We start from the raw sequence: 24906 nt of genomic DNA on the forward strand, positions 1-24906 counted from the left end.
TGCTCAATATTATATTGTTGCAGTTGTTACAGTTTTTTCTTCTAACCACAAAAATTGGTACTCACTAAGATATAATAATTATCATGGTTGTGTTATGATGGATTTCAAATTAAAAACTTGTTTAAAATTAGTGCATATTTATGACCAGTAAATGACTTTCCATATGTAAATACTATTGTATTGAAGTACAAGGTCAAATGACATGTCATAATGATAGATACTGTGATTAGATATATACAGGTTGACAAAGTATTTCAACCCTTGTGTAGTGGGTTCATTCCAAGTGATTTACTTTGACAAGCTTAAAAATCTGAACAGTTGTAGTGACTTAGTTTAAATTCATGCAATATTTCTTCTGAAATATGTACCAGTAATGTTTTTGTTTTACGTAGCATGTTGTAACAGAGAAATCTCTGTATATCTCAGTGCAGAGAGTTGAATGTTTGTTTGTGTTCTTGTATTTTAATCCTAACATTATCAAATTGTTAAACAGATGTTGAAGCTTTAGCATTGTTTATATCTTTTGTATAGAAATTATGTACATGCATAATTTGGGATTTTGCTTACAATAACCAGATTTATGAATATCTTCCTTCTAGTTAAATTATCACATATTTTGTTGCAAACACTTGAACAGAGCTTTGACCCTGTATCAAAATGGAAATCTATATTTAATTTATTTTGTCAAGTGTAATTATTCGTCATCAAACTCGGAATTTATTAGGACAAGGAAGTTAATATTGTCAATATATTTTCGAAATAAACAACATATAAGGTCTCTAACCAACATACTTTTAAACCTTAACCTATTATTAATGCCAACATATAAAGTGTGTTAAGTACTGCAGACTTATTAAAGGTCTTGTAAGTTCATACAAATACATGAATGGAAGTTTGTTTGTTGTTAAGATTGAACACACAGCCAAGAAAATAGATTAGGCCATGCCTATCAAAAAAAATAATATGTACTATTTTGTAACACAGTTAATTCTAATAGGACTTTTAAATTAAACTAGGTCATTGATTAATGTTTTAAAAATAAAGATCTTTCTGTACTTAAAAAAAAGATTTAATCAGTTTTATGTTGATCTAATATAACTTCTGTGTACTTTTCTAAAGTAAATAAAGTAATTGAAATTGAATCGATTCAAAGCATACTTTTATGAGATTTTGTAGAATAATCAACAAGCAGATCTCTTAGATTATCAATAATGAAAATTCATTGATTAGTAATGAACTTTATTTTAATATACTGGGAAGATAATCAATAATGGAAAAATACTTCTATTTGGTTTTCAGTTAGTTTTAAGATCAACAATGATAACTTTGTGACCCAGCACATCATCAAACCTAGACATAAATTACCTGTTTTAGTCTGGTTTTTATATGCATATGCTGACTAATTTCTCAGGTGGCAAAAGTTCATTTATTCATTTATTTTATTTTTTCAGTCAAAAGGTAGTGAGAGTCAAACGTCAACAAGGACAAATGGTCTGTCGTGGATGAAGAATGGAAGTCTACAGATATTATCCAGAGAAGATTCAGGCCTTGCGTGATAGAAAAGTGGAATTTTATGCATTCATGTGTTCATATTGATTTTGTTAGACATTTAATTTATCCCATGTAATAATAAAACTGATAAGATGTGATTGCAAGAGACAAAAACTAATGTTGTGTTATAACATATGTTTTTACAATTATGAAGTAAATTTTGTAAGCATCTGTTCTGATGCATTGAATATTACTATCTCGAAGAAAGGTGTCTTAAATAAGGTTGTTCTATATATTATGTATGACTGCCAATTAATCTTGATCAATTGTATCACCTTTCATAATAAAAAGGATTTGTATATTATATATATGTATATGTACCTGTACAGTACGCTAGTCTTGTTGAGTATGGGCATATTATGGTATATTGCTGTCCTGAGTGAGCAAGCCATATTTCAAATTTTTCGCAAGGAAATTTCAAATTTTGTTTTACCAAATCTAATAATAGCATTGTATTAGATCAGAATTGATTTAACTTTAATTCATATTCTGTCATTCTACAGAATTATTTTTATGCACTTCTAATAATTTTATATCTTAAAATGACAAGATCAGTTGGACAAGTTTCCCCAATGTTGTTCCAATATAACAGAACTTTATTTGTGAAAAAATTATGTTTTTCATATTTTACACAGAAACTCCCTTATTACTGATTATACTTTCTTTTTGTGTGCAAGTCATTTTACAATTTATTAGGTATGTAGGTTATTATGTAGGTACTAAGTCATCTATTTATTTGAGCTGTTGTTAGATTGTCATGGTGGGCAAATCGGTTGCTGTTTGTTGAAGCAGCTTTCCATCATAGCATTGCAAAATGTAAATGTGGTTTACTTTAGAGATGTGGTCTTTCACATTCCTTCACTGACCTTATCTTTTACCTCAACTGACCCTAAAGGACAAATGAGTGTTGCAATCACATCATTCCATTTCCTATTCAATACAGCATTTTTTACACTCCAACCTTAAGCTGATTGTTTCAAAATCATCTAGACTTGTCCTTGTCCATCTGTATTTACATCTGCTTTGATTGATTACTGGCAAATTCTTTGTTGAAGTTCATTTGACAAATACCTGTAAATGCCTTTGTTTGTGATATGACAGATTTTTCAACAAATTGTGAGTCATGTCAATATTCGTTTCATGCATAAGTGCCATTTAGATGTGTTGTGTTTGTTCATTACAGAAACAAATAATGATGTATTGGGGATATTTCAGTACATTTATTTTTCTTCTTTTATAGGCTTTTTTAAATACAGTATATTTCTATTACAATGTAATCATGATAAATCAGCCACATGTGTGATTGGTTTAGTTTTTAGTTAGAGTCAAATGTCAAAAATATTTAAAGTAAGGCCAATGATTTTTTACATCTGTAACACATCTTAGCGACATTTAAACCCACCATGTTGACACTTTATGAATTTTTTGGTCCTATGCTTTTCATCTTCGTACTTTGTTTGGCCTTTTTGGCTTTTTTTTATTCGAGCGTAACTGGTGAGTCTTTAGTTGATGAAACGTGCATCTTGCACAAGTGCATAATTTCAGTCCTGGTTATATAATGTGAAACATGTTTGAAAATTTAAATGTTATAAAGTTAATTTTCCTAGTCCCAATTACCCTGTGAAAAGGTTGGCATAGCCTATATGTTTATGATAGCCTCAGTTCATCTGTCAACTTCAAATTTTGAACTTTTCAAATTGGTCCAATATATAATTACCTGAATCAGATATTTTTCTGCTTCATTAATGTAATAGGGTAAGATGGTCTTCATGACCTCCATTTAACATTTTTATAAAGTTCAAACATTTATGAGGAGATGTTATCTGTGAAAATTATTACAGGATGCCTTTATATACTGTGTCAGTTGAGACTTGGCTATGAGGAGAAATCTTAATCATGCAAGTTAGCAATGGACCTCTTGTTTGTAATCACTAGGTTGAATAAACATTCCATAGAATGTAATTTCAATATTTGTATGTGTGAAATGTGTCATGCCCTGTAAGTTTGTTTACCTAAAAAACAACACTAAAATTATATAAAATATATATTCTAGTGTTATGTCATTTGTGGATATTATTCTAATGGGCGTTAGTTTCAAAAACTGAATAATTTATGTCAATTAGAATTACAGAACAGCAAAAACTTCAATCTGATGAAGTTTGCTTTTTAGTGCAAACTTTAAACTGAATATGCATATAAACTATTTTTTTTAATCTTTAAGGCATTAAAGTCTCAGAGTTTATTAAATATATTGCATTTTTGTTTCTCTTAGTTAGTATTTCAAAGTACAAGCATCTGTCAACTGCATAATTTGAAGAAAAAAAATACAGCCCTGGGATTTGTCCTCAATGGACCTTAATTAATAGTGCTCTGTTTGTTCTTTTGGTGCTCAGACTTACCTCTCATTAAATTTTAAAATATCCTTTTAAAATATTATTGTTTTAATTCTTTACAACATGATTGTATGCTTGCCAAAATTGAGATAATGATGATTACAATATATGTGGTGACTTCAATATTGATACATGTAAAATTTATATGGATTAAAAAATGTTATTACACTAGACATCAAATTTTGGAGAGAGGGAAAATATTTTAGTTGACTTATAAAGCATGCATGAAACAGAAGATTCAATAAGGAAGGGTGAGAAAAAAAATAATGTTTTACCAAAGGTTACTTTATTATAACATCATTATCATGTATATCAATGTTATACATTCTTATACTCTGAATGAAATATTATGAATATTGTTGATAATAAAGATCTTTAAAATTCAGTCTCTTGAAATTGTCTTCTAATTATTTATATTTTTCATAATATATAAATTCACAGGATTAGGGCTAACTGGTTATTTTTAAGATGCAATGTATCTTCATAAACTGTTTTAATAAAATATTTTATCAAATTAATTAGATACCTTATTTACTATATGATTTGTTTTTATTTACTATATGAGATATCTTATTTATGTCTACCTACTAGGAGTGGTGTCTTTCACATTATCAGCATCAACAAAGTATGACTAGGTTAGTTCATAGAGAACCACGAGTAGTATGTCATTGATATTTGGTAAGCAGTTGTGTTAGTGCAGAACTTTTCATAAAGGGGTGGGGTGTGCTGGATGACTTAAAAGGGGGCACTCCAGTCATGCTTCAGTGATTCACTGTATCATCAACCAATTTTTTCCAACAAAAGAGGGGCCCGACCCCCCAGCACCCCCCCTCTTTGGAACTGCCTATGGTGTTTGCAAGTCCCATTGACTTTAATACTTTTGCAATGAAAAGATTGTTTTATTGTTTGGACTATATGATGCATCATAACGATTTTCATAAGCATTGGCATTTATCGTTTTCATGGATGTTTTTGGACCTTCAGTCAATCATATGATAAAGTCTACAACATTAAATATCTGTCAAAAAATTGCCAAACTGTAAATTGATTACAAACTGAGTGAATAGATTGAACAGAAGCTTTTAAAGATCTCCCATCACCACCAAACCTGCCAAATACAACAACATTTGGCCAGAGACCTATATATATGTCTCTGATTTGGCATAGGACAACCACTGACAAGGTTTCTGAAATCTGTATATATGTTCAAAATATCCCTCTAGTAAGAGATAAACATGTATATATATATCTTGCCAGAACTTTATAAAACTTATATCTTAGGTATATATCAGCAATGTCTTTGACATTTTCGATAATAAGTGCTGATTAAATATTTTTAATATGTTATGCCCTTTGAAATATGTGCAATGCAGGAACATTGAAACTCTGTTCTTTTATGGGGGTGGTGTTAACTGTTATCTGAGATAAATTAAAGCATTTTTAAACTGTTTTGAACCCACTTTGTTAATTGTTATCTGTATTTATGCATTTTTGACTGTTAACTGTTTTTTTGTCAAATGGAGGTGTTTTTAACATGTTAAGGACCCCATATTTTATATTTATTCAATTTCAAGATATCTTATAAAGCTAATAAAATATCTTATAAAAGATGATAACATGTATAAAGTATATATATATATTTTGTATGAGATATCTTATTGAATTTGCACTTGATTAACTACTAGTATCTAATAATCTTTTTGGCAGATATCTTATTAACTTGATAAGCTGACTAAATTAGATATCTTGTCACCATATACACCTGGTCTGTAGTTCTGTACCATCGTGTAACTCCTTTATGTTTACCTAACCTGTAAATGGGTAACATGCCCTGTAAGTAATTACTAGTCATGTAATGTTGCACAAATCAACACCTTCGTAAATAAGCTTGATGGGGAACAGTCGCGTTTCATCATAAGGCACTTAATTATGATTGCAGAACTTCAGATTTGGCAGATCTCTGTTGCAAATAGATATAGGTAAATCTATTAGTCGGTCAAGGATTACGAAGTGCTTTTCGGTAGATAGCTGATTACACATTTTTTTTTAAAGTGCAAAATGACATATTTGATTGGATTACATGCAGGTCGATGTACCGTCGTGTGTTTACCTAGGGATTTTTATATCCAATTACTGGGACCTAATTAAAGCAGCCAATATTCTTGGTTACCACACTTGCTGCCTCCTTCTAAATGAAGGTATGTGTCTAAACCCCTCGTTAAACTTTAGAATATGAAAAAGAATCGCACGGATTAAGCCGAAGACATAGCCATGATGATTTGGTACTTTCAGCGTCGATCTTTAGGTGGCTTCCATCTAGGTATCTGCATTAGAGATAGCCTGGAGTGGATCGTGATAGACCATGGGAATACATCTTGGTAGTCATTGTAAACAAACCTTGTTGCTCTCCTCTGTACTTGTTCTAATTCTTTCTATGTTGATTTGGTAGGGGTCCCATACAGTGGAATCATACTCAAGAGTTGGTTTATTCAATCATGGTAATATATGCATTGGCTTTGGCTTCAAGTTGAAACCACCCTATGTTCCTTCTCAGTAAACCTAGTGTCCTTGGTGAGTTACCTACGGTCTGGATGGTGTTCGTTTTTCCACTGTAGGTCATGATAAATCATCGGGTGTCTGTTAAGTACCACATCTATTGTTGGTAATCTGTATGGCAAACCGTTTTGCTATGTATTCCAACTTCAAGATATCTCGTATACTATATAAGATATCTCATATACTCATCATATGTACAATTTGGAAATTAGTATGGCGTTCATTATCACTGAACTAGTATATATTTTTTAAGGGGCCAGCTGAAGGACGCCTCCGGGTGCGGGAATTTCTCGCTACATTGAAGACCTGTTGGTGACCTTCTGCTGTTGTTTTTTATATGGTCGGGTTGTTGTCTCTTTGACATATTCCCCATTTCCATTTTCAATTTTACTATATAAGATATCTCATATACTATATAAGATATATCATATAATATATAAGATATCTCATATAATATATAAGATATATCATAAGATATCTCATATAATATATAAGATATATCATAAGATATCTCATATAATATATAAGGTATCTTATATAATCAAGTTTTTATAAGATACAACAAATGGAAGTTTTTAACGACCTTGACTGGCTATACAGCCCTTGCACGGTCGGTTTATAAGATATCTTATATAATCCAGTTTTTATAAAGATATCTTATATAATCCAGTTTTTATAAAGATATCTTATATAATCCAGTTTTTATAAAGATATCTTATATAATCCAGTTTTTATAAAGATATCTTATATAATCCAGTTTTTATACGACCGCAAAAATTGAAAAAAATTTCGTCGTATATTGCTATCACGTTGGCGTCGTTGTCTGCGTCGTCGTCGTCGTCCGAACACTTTTAGTTTTCGCACTCTTACTTTAGTAAAAGTTATTAGAAATCTATGAAATTTTAACACAAGGTTTATGACCACAAAAGGAAGGTTGGGATGATTTTGGGAGTGCTGATCCCAACTTTTTAGGAATTAGGGGCCAAAAAGGGCCCAAATAAGCATTTTCTTGGTTTTCGCACAATAACTTTAGTTTAAGTAAATAGAATCTATGAAATTTTGACACAAGGTTTGTGACCACAAAAGAAAGGTTGGTATTGATTTTGGGAGTTGAGGTCCCTACAGTTTAGGAATTAGGGGCCAAAAAGAAGCCCAAATAAGCATTTTTCTTGGTTTTCGCACCATAACTTTAGTATAAGTAAATAGAAATCTATGAAATTTAAACACAAGGTTTATGACCATAAAAGGAAGGTTGGTAATGATTTTGGGAGTTTTGGTCCCAACAGTTTAGGAATAAGGGGCCCAAAGGGTCCAAAAATAAACTTTGTTTGATTTCATCAAAAATTGAATAATTGGGGTTCTTTGATTGACTAAATCGAATAACCTCGCCTCAAATGTTGAAGATTGTGGTTGTTAGTTTATATAGACCAATATGGCAGGAATAAAAGTGGTCAAATGACTTGTGGTACATGTACCCCTAAAATGACGCCTAGGGAGGGGTCGGACCGATTCACTTCAAGCAATACATGTTGAGTTCTTTTGCTGAGGAAGTATGTCGTCCGATAGAGGATTTATCCTTGCACTCCTTAACTAGTGGTGGTATTTTTTAATGAGTATCTTATGGGGCACTTTGTCAAACGCTTTGGAGAAACCAAGCAGAATGATGTTTATCTGTTCTCCTTGATATATGCTAGTAGGTTGTTGCCAATTTCATCTAGTGTTATCTAGGGGTTGATGGTCTCATTGGCTCTACTTTTGGTTAAACATTTAAAATGATCCATGATGGTAATGTGAACAATACATTCCAACATTTTACAGCAGATGGAAATCAATGAAGCTTTGTCGGAAGCTTTGTATTTTTCAGCTTTTACTCCTTTTTTGAAGACTGATACACTGTTGGTAACTCGTCGGTCGTTTGTGATGGTTCCGATGTATGTGAATGAGGCCATCTTTGTCTTTAGGATTTCAATTCCTGTTGATTCTTGTTTCCTGCTCTACTTGTAGCACGAGAAGCGTTTTGGTTGCTCTTTGTACTCTGGGCTGATGATATCTTCCATGCATTTTCCATGAGCACAGGATTCCTGTAGCTTCACGTATGTTTGGTTCCTTTAGTCTTTGTTTATGCTCGCTGTACCTTTGATAACTATTTACACCACTGGGTCAATGTCACTGCTGGTGGACGTTTCTTCCGCGAGGGTATCACATCACCAGTAGTCAACACTTCGGTGTTGACATGTGTATCAATATTAATGTGGTCGTTTTTATAAATTTCCTGTTTACAAAACTTTGAATTTTTCGAAAAACTATGGATTTTATTATCCCAGGCATAGATTACCTAAGTCGTATTTGGCACAACTTTTTGAAATTTTGGTTCCTCAATGCTCTTCAACTTTGTACTTGTTTGGCTTTATATATATTTTGATATGAGCGTCACTGATAAGTCTTATGTAGACGAAACGCGCGTCTGGCATACTAAATTATAATCCTGGTACCTTTGATAACTATTTGCTGTTTCCTAGTTTCCGTAGTTGTTTTTGTCATCTAATGGTGACTGTATCTCTCCTTCGTCTGTTGTGTTGGTACATTTTTGGTCATTACCTTCTTGATGATGTTTTCAAAGTTGTTTGGATGTCGCTGGACCTAGTATTTTGAAATTCAGGGAGGTATATCAATTAGAATTTTCTTTATTCTATTCATATATTTTTTTCCCCAGAGACTGGTAGTTCTACTGGTTGATTTTAGTCTTGTTATTTTTTGCTGCCATGTTTAATAGCACGATGCTGTAGTCGATGTCTCATATTTACGGAAGTGCTTTACATCTCTTGAGATGACCTAGATTTGATGTAAACAAAAAGATCCAAAGTAGTTTCCCCTCTAGATGGTTTGTTCACCAATTGTTTGACGCTTAGGTATGCAGTCATCCTAATTGATGAATCTATATGTTGGTATTTGATTGCTGTGTGTATCATATAAGGTCCAATGTGTATCTAGAAGATTAAAGTCACCACATACTAATAAAAGGAAAATGTTGTTTCTATTTCTCTCTCGTAGATTTTCAATTACGTCTCACTTAAGTCACAGTATGTGAGAAAGGAATTACAATCCATACCTTGACCTTGACCATGTTTTTTTCATTATTATTTGTTCAATATATTTTTTTGTGTTTTGTTCTGTTTCTCAGATACTATATGCACTGAGAAGATCACCTAAATTTGGTCCATGAAATAGTTGTAAGGTGTATATGTTTTTCTGATAGGTATAATCTTAACCTTTGACCTCATTATCATAGCTCGTTGGACAATGCATGTTAGTTTCCAAAGTATTGTCCTTATCTCATGCATTATATGCAATAGGTCAACTATATTTGATATATGTAATAATTGTAAGTAGTACCGGTACATGTCTATCTGGTATTATTCATTTCATTGTCCTAAAGTGACTGTTATTGTGACTGCATGTCCTATCTATGGACTGGGCACTACATGTACTTCAAATATCAATGAGACATATGTATTTGACTGTAAATTTAGTTCTAGATGTAGCAGCACTGTGAATAAAAGAAAGAAGGTCTGAAAAAATAAAATAAAGAATGTTCAATTGCATTTTCTTTATTAATTATTGATTTTTTTTATTTCATACAAAGATATCTTAGATTATCCGTTATTTCATTTGATAATTCGCCATAATTATCTTTTAAAAAAAATAACTGATTAATAATAAAGTTCCGCTTATTTATATATATATATATATTTATAATATTTTGTTTTTACTTGTTTGCATAATAACATCTATAATTTTGCAGAATTATAATTAGTAAGAAAGTAATTTGTAAATGAAATTTCCGGCCAAAGACAATCTAGGGTAACATATTTATCAGAATACCCATAATGTCTCTTTTCATAGTCTTGATACAAAATAATAGCAGAATATATACAATACGATGCAGTAAATCCCCATGTGATGATTGTGTTTCCATCAACCTCGTCACTGAAAAAATAACTTTGAACCTGGTTTCCAGAAATTTCAAATTCTTGAGTTGTAAAATCGTCATTAAGAAACCTTTTCAGTGGTAGGCTAAACACTTTATGAACTTCGTGCTCGTTTATCACAGGCTTAAAATTGCCAGGAATTATACCAACTACAACAGTTACCATAACATTTGGTCGGACAAATGACCCTGGAAGCACCGAAATAACATCTACTTCATTTGGATCAAGGCCAATTTCCTCTTCTGCCTCTCGGAGGGCCGTTTCTATGTCATCAAGGTCGTCGGAATCTTGTTTTCCTCCAGGAAAAGCAACCAATCCCGAGTGAGAACGTAGATGTTTAGAACGAACAGTCAACAAAACATGCCATTCCCTATCCAGTCGAAATAGTGGAACAAGAACACTTGCCTTGTCAAAAACCGGTGGCGTGCTGATTTTTTCCTTCAGTCTAATGTCATATCTACTGAATCGTTTTCGAACATCTTCTGAAGAAATGTGTACCTCTGAAATAAAGATAATTTACAAACTGTATTACAATGCCCTAAACATAATATAAATACTCCATCGTTCATACCTGGGCAACTACGCTAATTTAGCGCGTTAATAATACAATAAATTCGGGCATATCTGAAAATCGACCCGAAATTTATAAATTCGAACTTGAAACCCAACCTTTCGCAGAAACATTAGCCCAGAGTTATATTTATAAAAATCTACAAATTTATCTCACCACGTTATCTAAATTATGTAAGAATTACTTTATCGTTTTAAATTATATAATACAAAAATTGACTGGGAACAGTATATCTAAGTTAATATATATGTTCCTGCAGCAATCCTGCTATGGGGTGTCGTTTTTAAGGAGGTTCGGCGACATGCAACATCTTTGTTATTTGTTTGCAGATGAATTGCTGTTTCATTGGCAATCATAGCGGAACTTATTATTTTATATTAATTTACATGTTACTCAAACAATATACATGTTTTCAGAGAACTGGTACTATAATAAACATGAAAAATTAAATGCAAAGATGACTATGAGTAGACCACTGACAAAGCCGGACTATATTTCATACACAGCTGAAACACCGGACCTGATGTTCAGACTTTTGGCTCGATCATGGGTGAGTTCGGATGCTTTTATTGACACATTGTGCGAAATGTCCTACTCAGAAGAATAAAAAAAAAAGAAACCAGGCTCCATTGATTAAAATAATAACAGAATACAATATCTAGCTATACTTTAACGAAGTACGAACTGCATGTACCTAAGGAATTTTATATTTAATAAAATATACAATTCCTTGATATATACCTAATTACATGTACAATGTATCTTGATACTTGTGTGCTATGTCTGGAGATACTTTGCCAGAGACTATAGTATCATATATCTCTGCTTGATGCTTTCAAGAAGGTATACATCTAGATGGAAAATGCTTCGAGATGATCGCTATTTTGACATGAATGACCACTCATAGTTTTCTTTTTAAAACGTTGAATTTGTACTGATTGATAATCATTTTATTCTGGGAAAATATTGTTTATTCCTGATATTGTTTTTGGTATTGAACTAGCATTAAAATTTACTGCATTTCGGTACTCTTATATCTAGTACTTCGTGTCTTTTGTCTTCTTTTTTCATCGGACCGTGATCAGATGTGTCCATACCTTTCCACTTGATTTTGATAGTATTGTTTGTTCTTTATATGTTAGTGACTTTAAATGCTGTATAAAGTGACTGCCAGATCCTGCTTGTCCTTGGATTTGACTTTTTTTCGTTTATTCATTGATTTAGCATAAAATCGTTGGTTTTCACATTTTGTCATGCCACTGCCCTGGTACAGTATTTTCCTACACTGCCTTTAAAGCTTCAATGGCAGCTATTCAACTTATATAATTCATGCTTCGAATATACAGAATGTAATAGGTAATGCCTAGTAGTATACCGATGGTCAAAGGTCATTAATTGATGAAGAGAAAAACAGATCTGGGTTAAAAACTAAAACCGAGGGAAATACTTCGACTATAAGGAAAAACAAACGAACAACCTGGGGGAACACTGACTAGTGGGAGAAAAACACCGCTAATACATGTATATATAGAAATGACCTATTTGACATTAATGTTCATATTCATGACTTGGTACAGGACATTTTAGAAAATTGCTGGGTTCAACCTGGTTTAGTTGCTAGTCAAACCTCCCGCTTTATGACAACGACTGAAAAAAAATATCGCTAAAATAAAACAGCGTACACGGCCCTTCGATGTCTCTTATAGTCAATATATTATGAGGGGGGCAAGGGGGTCCCAATAACAGCAAATTCATTTGGCTCATAACAGATAACAAGGAATTAAAATGGACAAAAACAGATAACAATAAATGAAATATTAAAATAATTCGGTCTTTACATACATAAATTAAGTCGTATAAGAATAACAAAATTAGTATGTTAAATTTGATGTATGCCTTTTTGTGCTTCTTCGTTACATTTGTTGTTTTTACTGTGATATTAGGATGATAACACATTATTGACTGCTGTACCCCTATTTTTGACATTTTTACTCTTTGAGTATGTTTGCTTTGTTCATTCATCGTTGACAATGTAATGGAATTTGATACCACTGTCATAATAGTGAGAGGTTTAGCTAGCTATAAAGCCAGGTTCAATCCACCATTTTCTACATTAGAAAATGCCTGTAGACGTCGCGTACGGTGTTGGTGATAATACGGGTTTTGCAAATCCAGTTCGCCTTTAATGCATGTGTAAGAAGTTTTGGAATTGATAACTATATAAATGTATATATCAAAATGTGCGTAATTAAAAGTAGAAATGGAATATGCCTTAAAATCAATACTTTTATTCATTTTGTTCCTCGAATGATCCCCAATAACACTGATTTTGAGCGTGTAGACAAGTAACACCGCGAGATATGATTAGCTTTGCTTTGAAGTTATTCTTGTAATTTTTAAACTTATTTAAAAAAAAAAGTTGTACTTCTAGCAAGAGTAGTCTTTGGTGTTAATGGTGTGTGTTTTCTTTAAGACGTCATCGATAACTGGACGCGTCTGACCAGGACGAAAAGTTCACTTTGTTTTGTGGTCAAGCCGAAAATTGAAAAAAATATGGATAGGGGTGAAGTTAAGAGTGATTTTTAAAGGTTATTCAAATAGAATATTCCAAAAATGATATGTCTTTTAATTCCGTATATTAAAAGGAAAGAATAAATAAAAAGTTTTGTCACAACATTTCAAAAGATCGTGGCAGAATTAATGATTTTTTGAAATTTGTATTTCTGTCACAAAACCAAAATCTCGCATATTTTTTGGAGCTCTTCAGAATTCGAAAGAATGCTGCAGATCCAAACCACAATATACATATCCACCCTTCTTGTGTCAAAATTATACAATAAATATACAACTTTCTATGTCTTATATTAGTAAGTATTGTTTAAATTATTTCCTAAATTTTTCATTTTATTAAATCCGTTGAAATGTCACACTCGCCGTTTTCTGACGTTTTGGCGTATTTGTTAAGTGTCTTATGAAAAGTAGTAGGCAGTTGCAGTCTTTTCTACGATATGAAATTTTATTTAAACGTGATAGTTTTTTATTTAAGTGTATGAACAAAAATTGTGTCGAAGTTTTAAGAGTAAATATTGAAGAAAAAATAAACGCGATCTTCTTGGTTTTTGTTTAGTCAAAATGTCACAAAACGCCGTTTTTTTACATTTTTGTTACAAGTATGATAAGTCATATTATACAGTTTTGGTGGGGGAAAATTTTGAAATTATAATAGCACAAAAAAAAACTATATAACATTAAAATCTACTGTTCAAGGATTTTTTTTTAACCCATTTTCGATCACATGTCCGAAGTATTAACGACACAGTCAACGGCTACTTTTGTCTAGTCATAATGTCACACCATGCTTTTTTACTTGTTTTGACGTTACGTTCTGTAAAACTTGACATGTAGAACGTTGAAAATTGCGGAAGCCGTTACGTGCCAATTTGATATAACGAATTATGAATTTGATATAACAGATGATGGATTTGATATGACAAATTATCAATTTGATATAATTGATTATCAATTTGGTATAAAAAATTATCAATTTGATATACAAATTATTAATTAGAAATAACAAATTGTTAATTAGAAATAACAAATTGTCAATTTGATATAACAAATTGTCAATTTGATATAACAAATTGTCAATTTGATATAACAAATTGTGAATTTCTCTACCAATGGTATGATTTAATTATAATAATGAGAATAATACTGGTTGAAACATTGCGTAACCCAAATTGGCGCATTTTTTGTGTATTGATTCGTTGTTTATCTGACGTCCAGCGACAAATATGTCTTTGAAAGCTTATTCAAAACTTTCTTAACAGGCTTAATGTTTCTGAAACCCTCTCCCTCCCCTTTTATCAATTATTTGAGGCAGTTTGGGGGACTACTTTGAATGTTCTCTATTCAGTGCATGGCACCTGGTGTCTTTGAACGAACGATTATAATAGAAAAAGGATCAATTTATATTGCACATTTTCAAATCAGAAAGAATGGAAAGTGTGTTTCTAGGAACATGTAAGGATACAAAAATGCTGGCATGCTTCTTTATCAATTTTGATGGGCACATACAATGTATTATTTTAATTTAGTTTTTGTGTACAATTTGGAAATTATAGTATGGCATTCATTATCACTGAACTAGTAATTATTTGCTTCGGGGCCAGCTAAAGGACGCCTCCGGCTGCGGGAATTTCTCGTTACATTGAAGACCTGTTGGTGACCTGCTGCTGTTGTTTTTTTCTATGGTCGGTTGTTGTCTCTTTGGTACATTCTCAATTCTATTTAATGAAACATCCTTAAGTTCATCCGTGCATTTTTCTTTATATATTTGTTTCAATATTTATTTTGTTTGCACACTTTTTTTTTTATTAAAAAACAAATTTAAGACCCATTCGCGAGATCTAGAAGAGAAAACCCATGCACAATCAGTACAATACTGTTGATAAAGTTGCAGTAGGAACTGATTTTTCTCTTTGTCTTGTCTAGATTGTGGTGCACATTAGCCTGTACATTGCATTTTTATATATATGTTGTTGTTTGCAATTTGATGATAGTATCAAGAAAAACGTAAATAGCTGAGTGACAACTATAGAATTACTTTTATTTCCATGATGAACCGAAGTGAAAATATATATACATACAACTTTAATATTAAACCAGCATAAATTAATGCTCGTTGTTTTAGTATTATTCAACTAGGAAAGTTTTCGCTAAAATGGGCTATCGAAAATACAGCTGAATGGATTAATCCTGCGCTAAAATGGGCTCTAATGTCTGCACTAAAATGTCCCCTAGTAGTTTTTCGCTAAAATTATCTGCGCCCATCTGTTTTCTTGTTCATAGTTGAGATTAAATTTCTTTTATGAAATTGGCAAATTTGATTAAATTAATTTTGTTGTGGTTAATTTTGAATTTGTTTTTAACTGTTGATTCTTTTTACATTTAATACAGGCAATGAAACAAACGATTCAACTAATTAAATTTTTATTCGGAAATTATCAAAAGCGGATAAAAGAATTAGCCCTTGACACCATGTGCGAGTTGATGGTCTTGTGAAACAGTGAAAGTCCGTCGGAAGGGGGCGATAAATGACTGACCCGTGTTAAGAGAGAGCAACGTCTCTTGCACATAAAAGTCAACCTTTTAGATTTCGAAAAGAGCAGGCTAATGCTACAAGGAAGCACTCGTACCCTCAAAGTGGAAACGGATTAATATAAGTTGTAATAACTTGTTTCCCAGAAAATATCTTTGCTCCAAGAGGATACTTATTTAAAGGAATCATTTTTCCGTTTTAATTTAACTGTACTTAAAAAAATATGTACCGCTTTTGCATTTCTGTTCTATACGTAGCAAGTCAAGCAAACCGCTCATATGAATTATGCTGTCTGATTGAGCTGCACGAAATAAAAAACGTTATTTATACAATACATGAAAAATAACGTCAAAATAACGTTACCAAAATTAACACCAACACCGTATATATATTCTGTACCAAGTCAGGAATATGACAGTTGTTATCCATTCGTTTGATGTGTTTGGACTTTTGATTTTGCCTTTTGATTTTTGATTTTCCTTTTTGAATTTTCCTCGGAGTTTAGTATTTTTGTGTTTTTACTTTGATAAATCAGTATTTCGAATTCTTATTACGGATATCCTTTGTAATGCATTCCATCTACTATGACTATGTTTTAAGTATTAATTTATGTATCTAGAATGTGTTTAAATTACTGCTCAATATATTATAATATTTTTTATACGCTCGTTTACGGAACGTATTATGGTATACTGTTGTCCGTCTATTGTCAACAAGTCGTTCATTAACTCAAAAACTCTTTAACCAATTTGCATTAAACTTTGGGAAATTGTTTATATCTATTGACGTGAGCTCCCTTTTGGGTTTTTTTTTTTTTTTTTTTTTTTTAATTTTAGATTTCAAGTTTCTGGGTAATGTCTTTTTATTCAATAAAATTGGTGTTTTTTTTCTTTTTTCTGATACTAGTAATATCTCAAACATGCTTTCATAAAGCAAGGAATTTTGGTGAATTGTTTTCATCTATTAACATGAGCTAGGTCACTTTCAATTTTTATAAATTTAAGATGTTACGTTTCCGAGTAAAAAAGTTTTCAGCTATTAACACAAAAATGTTTTCAGCAGTTATCCTGAAACTTTGCTGAAATATATTTTCAGAATAACAGATAACAAAGAATTAAAATGCCCCATAACAGCATAACAGCTAAACCCCTTGCCCCCTCTGTTATGGGGCATTTTAATTCTTTGTTATCTGTTATTCTGAAAATATATTTGCTGTTAGCTGTTATTGTCTTATTCTTTGTTAGCTGTTATTGGGCTTTTAGTTTTTTTGTTATCTGTTATTGTGATAATGCATTTGCTGTTAACTGTTATTGAAAATTGGAATGTAAGCATTTTTTTGACAGCCAAATTTTCGGTAGAAATTGAAGATCATTCATTGGACATTGGGGTCTACCACTACTAATATGTTGGTCCCGTATTCGGAGAAGGATTCCATTAACATATACCCATCACAGAAGTAAGGTCCAGTACAATTCAAGTATATCTTAAGATTATCCCTTGTAATACATTCCATTTTTTTTTTTGGAACATTTATTTAGAAGTATCTTATTATTTGTATGAGGATAATGTTCCTTGTTTCCCGTACGAACATATTAAATTAGAACAATTTTTAATATGACACAAAGGAAAACATATGGCTAGAAATATCTGACAAGGATCTCAATTGATGACTAGGTCCTTACAACCAGTTATCCTTATAGTATATGTTTCATAGACTCAGCTCTTTTCAAAGCAGAACCAAATACATCGTACAATGAAAGTTCCCACCATGTACTGGGTTCCGAAGCTGCACATTACAAACAAAGATTTATTTAGTATACAAGCCATTGTCCCACTACTAAACTATGTATTCGACTTGATACGAAAAAAATGTTCAAATAAGGCCTTTGAAAATAGTGGAATAATGTACTTTTGGAGTGTCAAAATTGGTTCGAGGTACTTGATAAATTGCATGCTTGACATGCTTATAATTGGTGCTTTTGATTTTTTTCTACCCTATATATACAACTTTGCCTCATAGTCTTATTCAGAAAAATTCACACACCTCATTAAATGGGCATTTAAAAAAGTCAGAATGCGAATATATATATTCAAACTCTTTCATGTCATTTTTCAGTACCAACAAACACAAGAACTATGTCAATTAGACCTACTTTGATACCATAGCTGCCCTTGAATTTTTACTTGATATCATTTTTGTCTCTTTGACATATTCCTCATTTCCATTTTATTACACACTATTTAAATTACCAGCATGTGTGAGATTCTATAACTGTACAAAAATAAATGCTGAAAAAAAGTATTATATAACAAATAAACAGCTAATAAAACCCCATTACTCAGAAATTTAAAATCTAAAATTTAAAAAAAAACGAAAGGGAGCTCACGTCAATGGACATATCAATTTCCTAAAGTTTTATGTAAATTGGTTAAAGAGTGTTTGAGTGAATGTCCGACATGTTGATGACGAACAGACAGGACTATATACCAAATACATATCTAGATACATGATTCTAAAAACCATGTTCATAGAAAATGGAATTCACTACAAAGGATTATACCCGTAATAAGAAATACTGGATTTGTCAAGGACCCAACTTATTTTAATATTTCATTTACTGTTATCTGTTTTTGTTCATTTTAATTCAATGTTATCTGTTATAAGCCAAATCAATTTGCTGTTTTGCTGTTATTGGGACCCTCTTGCCCACCTCATAACAGCATAACAGCTAAACCCCTTGCCCCCCTCGTTAGTCCATGCAGTGCCCAATCCGAGTATATATATAGATACGGATTCTAATATGACGTGCTTCTTTCGCTTTGTAAACAACACTGTGGTAAAATTCTCGATATATCTATACTTAGCGCAGACTCCGTGGTGTACATAATAATGGCTGTTACAATATACTTCCCACGTAAATCCACATGTATTGAAACCTATTTGCAAACCCTTTGTCGATTTTATTGTTTTTAAAATTGCAAATAAAAAAAGACAAAATCACTTTTATTCTTATTCGGATGCATAATAAAAAGAAGTAATACACAAGAGATTGGAGAAACCAACAAAATAAAAATAAAATAAAACTCCGCGAAAGTCTATTAATATTTTGGGCGCATTTAAGTCATTTCAAAACATGACGTCATAAAAATAAAAACGCTAGAGTTGAAAGTTTTCTGTTACGTAAACTATTAAAATATCGTTTACTATTGTATTAAAATTGATAACCAAGGTAGGTTTTGTTTGATTTTCTTTTCGATTGCATTATTCGCATATTTACTGGTTTCAGCATGTCAACATGGCGGCTCCTTAGTTACGAAATGTCTACTTTAGATTTGACGGTAGCTCACGAGAAAAACATGTAAATCAAAATGACAATTGTTGGTTTTGAGAATGAAACAAGTTTTTTTCAGCGGTTGTTTACGAAATAATCCATGCAAGCTACGGATCTATTAGAATGTTTGAGCTTTATCTAACAGGGAGTAAAAAAGAACAGCCACACACACAGCTTCACCAGCCCTCGCTAAAGTTTTTTTAATGATCGTATTTGTCCTATTAGAATAGAAATAATTCATGGAAGCCATAGATTATTGGAAATTTACACATGGCCTGGGCCGTGATATTCGTTAATTTTATCCCTCGCTAACGCTCAGGATAAAATTCGAATATCACGGCCCAGGCCATGTGTAAATTTCCAATAATCTATGGCTTCCATGAATTATTTCTTAAATGAATGTTTTTTTCTTCTTCAAATGTAGGATTATATATCCCACATTCTTTTCGCGACGGGTTCTTCATTGTCTTGCTTTGACAATATGGTCAGAGACATATAATACCGTTTATACTGAAATACTGATATATACGCCGTATCATGTCTCTGACCGTATTTAGATGTCTCTGACTACTTATAAAACCGTCGTTGATCGTGCTATACTTTCGAGATCATCACGTACTCAGAAATCATCGTTTTAGCATTGTAAACTATGATTATCGCACATTCTGAAATACGTACAATAAGTTGAAATCTACGTAAAATAATGTGTTTCAGAAAGATATCACACTTGTACAACCTTTGGTCATATTTTTTTCCGAATAATTTAATTATGTTTTGCTGACATTCCTAGAAAAGCTGGGACAGAGGCATCCGATTATTACATTTTTTTATTACTTATGTAAAGTATATTTTAATTGCGTGTCACCGTCTCCAGCAGACCATACAAAACAAAATGACAAACGCAAAAACACATTTCTAAAGCCTTAAACCATTAACCGAATTTATGAAAATACGTCAACAGTTTATTTTTAACAACCAATGAAAACTGCGAAAAGCAACAAGCCTTCAATCACTGCAATGAACGTGGCTATGTCTAGAAACATCCCGAACAAGTCGTAGCAAAAGGAAACAAAAGAAAGGAAAGCTCCTGTGTTTATATTAAACTAACAAATGACATTAAAAAGGAGTACTACAAAGTTACACATAGGAACACATAAGAATGCCAACATTTGTTTAAACATCATAAGACAATAAATCAACTGTTTATTTGCTGCAAATCTCTTTTAACAAGGTAGGACCTTGGTGATTAAAATTCAACATGGCGGATTTCTGATTTATATTTGCCAAATTCTAACCTACATTTAAGATTTCATTATATTGTTACAATCATTGTATGACAGGCAGGTAGTGTAAAGTTTTTAGAATATTCAAAAAGTTTCGGGAATAGTGGTGTTGGAAGATGGATTAACTAATATTTTCTTACGTTCATTCATCTTGATGCATGTGATCGGCGAAATGAGCCGAGTGCAACCGAATAGTAGGTAATTTCCCTTTTATGTTGGGGTCATCTGTACCTCAGCTTTTATTAGAGTTATGACATACTCTTGCACACAACTTTTAGATTTAATAAATAAAATGAATTTGCTATGGCAGTAAATTAATTGTGCAATATAGATGTATTTTAGATAAATTTATTATAAAAAATAGTAATGTCGGAGACAACAAATTTTGTAAAATAATTAGGATACATGGACAGATACACCTTATTGCTATTTGGAAAGCTGTCCAGCTTGACCCAATAATCTGTCCTGTTTGAACTATTGACCTCATTATGACATACAACAAGCAGATGTTAAATCTTATACGGGAACCTGCAACAGGTGTGATGTCCAGTAATTGGGGATAAATAGCATGTAATATACCTTCAATTGCTTTTGTTGTATCAAGACCACAAAATTTACATACAACAAATAATTTTCTTTGTGGCATGAGACTTGGATTTTATTATATAAATAACTTTATAGAAACATTAGTTACAGAGGTTAGTTAGTTCAACAACAACTCAGACTCAAATTAAGTAACTATTCAGATAATTCCATAATTGCTGGACATATCAATATACATGTATAAAAAAGAAGTGGGGTATGATTGCTAATGAGACAGCTATCCACAAAAGACCAAAATGACACAAAAATTAACCACTATAGGTCACCATACAGCCTTCAACTATGAGCAAAGTCGGCTATAAAAGGCCTTAATAAGACAATGTAAAACAATTCAAATGTAGTTAATGTACATGTATATAAATAGGAAAAGGTAGACATGTTGTTAAAACTAGCATGATTGCCATTGAAACAACTATCCAACAGAGTCCAATTGTTGCAGATTAAAACATTTATAAATCACTACTGCCTTCAAAAATGAGCAAAACCATACCCTATGCTATTATCATCTATAAAAGGCCCTGACATGACTAAATTAAATGTGTAACTATTCAGACAAAATAAACCAACATCCTGAATAAAGACAAAAATATAAATGAAAAAAAATACACACAAAAACCAACAACCACAGAATAACGGGCACCTATAAAATATGACAGGCTTCAAACATGTTTTTTAGCACTTAAACCTCACCTTACCTGGAACAATGGAGTAAAGACTTAACTTGTTAAGGTTAGAATGTACATGAAGGGGATGGAATTCGAAGGATGAGTCATTTTGTTTTGGTTGAATTGTATTGATTAGAATTAGAAAGACTGTTCATGAAACAATCTTATTTTTATCCATCTAATGAGTTCTTTCAGCCTTTTTCAACTGATTTTCTTCTTTTATACTCTTTTACCACTGTCCCAGGTTAGGGGAGGGTTGGGATCCAGCTAACATGTTTAGCCCTGCCACATTCTTTATGTATGTGCCTGTCCCAAGTCAGGAGCCTGTAATTCAGTAGTTGTCGTTTGTATACATGTATATATGTGTTATAATATTTGTTTTTCATTCATTTTTTGTTCACTAATAAGGCAGTTAGTTTCTTGTTTGAATTGTTTTACATTGTCATTTTGAGACCTTTTATAGCTGATAATATTAATATGTGGGTTGGGCTTTGCACATTGTTGAAGGCAGTATGATGACCCATAGTTGTTAATTTCTGTGTCATTTTGGTCTCTTTGTGGAGAGTTGTCTCATTGGCAACCATATTACATCTTCTTTTTTTTTTATATTAAATGGAGTCTGTCTGGGCTTTGGGCAGTCCTCCATTATGAAAAATTCTGAAGCTATCGTTGATTAGAAATGAATTACATAATGGTTACCTGCAAATATAAGAGTGCATAGACAACTATGGTAGCTGTATTGACAAAGATGATTAATGAAGTGATATTGATTATTGTATAAAGTACATTTTACCCATAAATCTAACAGATAAGTTAGATTTGCACATTTTAAAGTTGAGAAGTCTAGCAGATACGATTTTTTGCAAACAAATCTGAGTATTGCTAATATGATATTTTATCTACAAGCTTAGAGGTGGATATCCAATTGAAATTCAGCAATTCAACGACAATGAAAGAAGGCCAGACCTCTTACTAAAGAATTTTGAATGATGCAAAATGGCTATCAAATTATAAACTGTGTATTTTTTTGTCTTTATGGATATATCAGTAGATATTTTTTAGGCTTATTTACAGCCTAATGATGTAAGAAATGTAATTATTCACCAAACTTTAGTCTAATTATTAACTAGAAAGCAATGAATTCATAAATAAGAGGTGTGGTTTCTACAAGTTTCAAGGTAGAGAGTTTTTAGTTTAGTAAATTGTAGTAAATTGTCAGAATAATAAATGTATTTAATCTTTTTTTTGTTTTTTTTTGCAGATAAATTTAACACAATGCAACCAGTTTCCTAGATGAAATATGAAGATCACCTGGTTAGTTTGGGTAAGTGATATCATTGGTGAATGTTTACAGATAAAAGATCATATAAAGGAATAATTCAAAGCAAAAGGAATGGTTAATGAAGATCTTGGTAGGAAAAATCTTTCTACATTATTATCTGGAACAATTGTATCAGGAATTATATACCTTAATTGATAGGTCATTTACTTCACATGTATGTTCTAATTAAGTGAACAATAATTAATCAATAATCTTATAAACACCTTTTGAATTAGTCAAACCGGATCAAACAAGAGTTATATGTTGTAATCCTTCAAAACTTATTTTGGAATAATTTAATATGTTATATCCAAATCTTTGTAATTTAAAAGGAACCTTTTTAATCCTTGACCAGTTCTGATTAGACAGGCTTCACTGAATGTATACACAGACATCACATGACATCTTACAAGAGATATCGGTCAGTTCATGTGGTTCAGGTTTCTTTATTTTCCTATTTATTTGCATGTGATCTTGCTACAAATGTAACAGGTTTTTATAATGAATCCATATTCTGCAAGGACAAATATAACTTACTTCATATAGAGTTATAATTGAATGACAGCTATAATATTGTAAACCAAGTAATACTTTTGGAGGGTAATGACCTTCATTGTTGACTATTATCTTTGGCATTTGACTTTATTGATTAGTACTCTTTGCATACCTTTGTGCTTCATTAGTAATGTTTGTTTTGAAGGTACAATGCCCTAAAGGGATGTTAAAAGTCAGTTATAATATATTGACTACTCAAAGTACATCCTTTAGTTTAGTCTTTTTGTGTTATTAGAAATGCCTTATACAGATTCAGTATGATTTTGACAGATTTGTCTGTTTCAAACAAAGGGTTGAGATGTTTAAAACATGTTTAACCCCGCTGCAATTTTGCGTCTGTCCCAAGTCAGGACTCCGGATGTGTACACTTTGAATGTAGCACTGCCAATTTTAACAGTTTACTTCAAAACATTGAATGCATATCAAAGTAAAGTTTAATATCGTTTTTTTTTTATTTAGACTAATGTCAATCATTGGGATAGCCATCTGATTACCATAATTGCCTTTTGTGACGTAGTCTTATTAGATCTTATTAGATATTAAAATCGGGATCATAAATAAAATGTCCGGCTGGCTCAAAAAAATTTTGGAAGCCTTGGTCAGGAGCCTCTGGCCTTTGTTAGTCTTGTATTAATTTTAATTTTAGTTTCTTGTGTATAATTTGGAGTTTAGTTTGACGTCCATTATCACTGTACTAGTATACATATTTTTTAGGGGCCAGCTGAAGGACACCTACGGGTGCGGGAATTCTGGCTACATTGAAGACCCATTGGTGGCCTTTGGCTATAATCTGCTCTTTGGGCGAGTTGTTGTCGCTTTGACACATTCCCCATTTCCTTTCTTAATTTTATACTCTGACACAGTTCGAGGAAGCTGCAGTTTGAACATTTACATTACTGTAAGAAATGATTTGCTCGAAGGTCATATCAATGGGCTCTAATGTTTTCCTTCTAATCCAGTGACTTGGTAAAAACTTAAACCACTAA

At 32.0% G+C, this 24906-nt stretch overlaps 3 protein-coding genes across 11 annotated transcripts in view; 2 read left to right on the forward strand and 1 right to left on the reverse strand.

Moving 5' to 3' along the window:
- The window catches only part of LOC134721306 (AKT-interacting protein-like), a 39789-nt gene extending 35460 nt beyond the window's left edge, over positions 1-4329 (forward strand). For all 8 annotated transcript variants that reach the window (XM_063584198.1, XM_063584202.1, XM_063584197.1 and 5 more), the window contains one exon: positions 1452-4329. In XM_063584198.1, the coding sequence (XP_063440268.1) occupies positions 1452-1556 (105 nt within the window). In that variant the 3' untranslated portion in view covers positions 1557-4329. The remainder of the gene's footprint in view (positions 1-1451) is intronic.
- A 5898-nt stretch (positions 4330-10227) lies between these two features.
- Positions 10228-20970, reverse strand: LOC134721308 (uncharacterized). The gene is made up of 2 exons (XM_063584205.1): positions 20917-20970; positions 10228-10989 (listed from the first exon to the last, which is right to left on the reverse strand). Exons 1-2 carry the CDS (start codon positions 20924-20926, stop codon positions 10289-10291), a joined length of 711 nt encoding a protein of 236 aa, XP_063440275.1. The 5' UTR covers positions 20927-20970; the 3' UTR covers positions 10228-10288.
- The window catches only part of LOC134721304 (nuclear factor of activated T-cells 5-like), a 42107-nt gene continuing 37667 nt past the window's right edge, over positions 20467-24906 (forward strand). For both annotated transcript variants that reach the window (XM_063584190.1, XM_063584191.1), the window contains exons 1-2: positions 20467-20724; positions 23306-23368. The gene's annotated coding sequence lies outside the window, so the exon portion shown is untranslated. The remainder of the gene's footprint in view (positions 20725-23305; positions 23369-24906) is intronic.

This window comes from Mytilus trossulus, chromosome 6, assembly GCF_036588685.1.
Source record: "Mytilus trossulus isolate FHL-02 chromosome 6, PNRI_Mtr1.1.1.hap1, whole genome shotgun sequence".
NCBI classification, from domain to species: Eukaryota; Metazoa; Mollusca; class Bivalvia; order Mytilida; family Mytilidae; genus Mytilus; species Mytilus trossulus.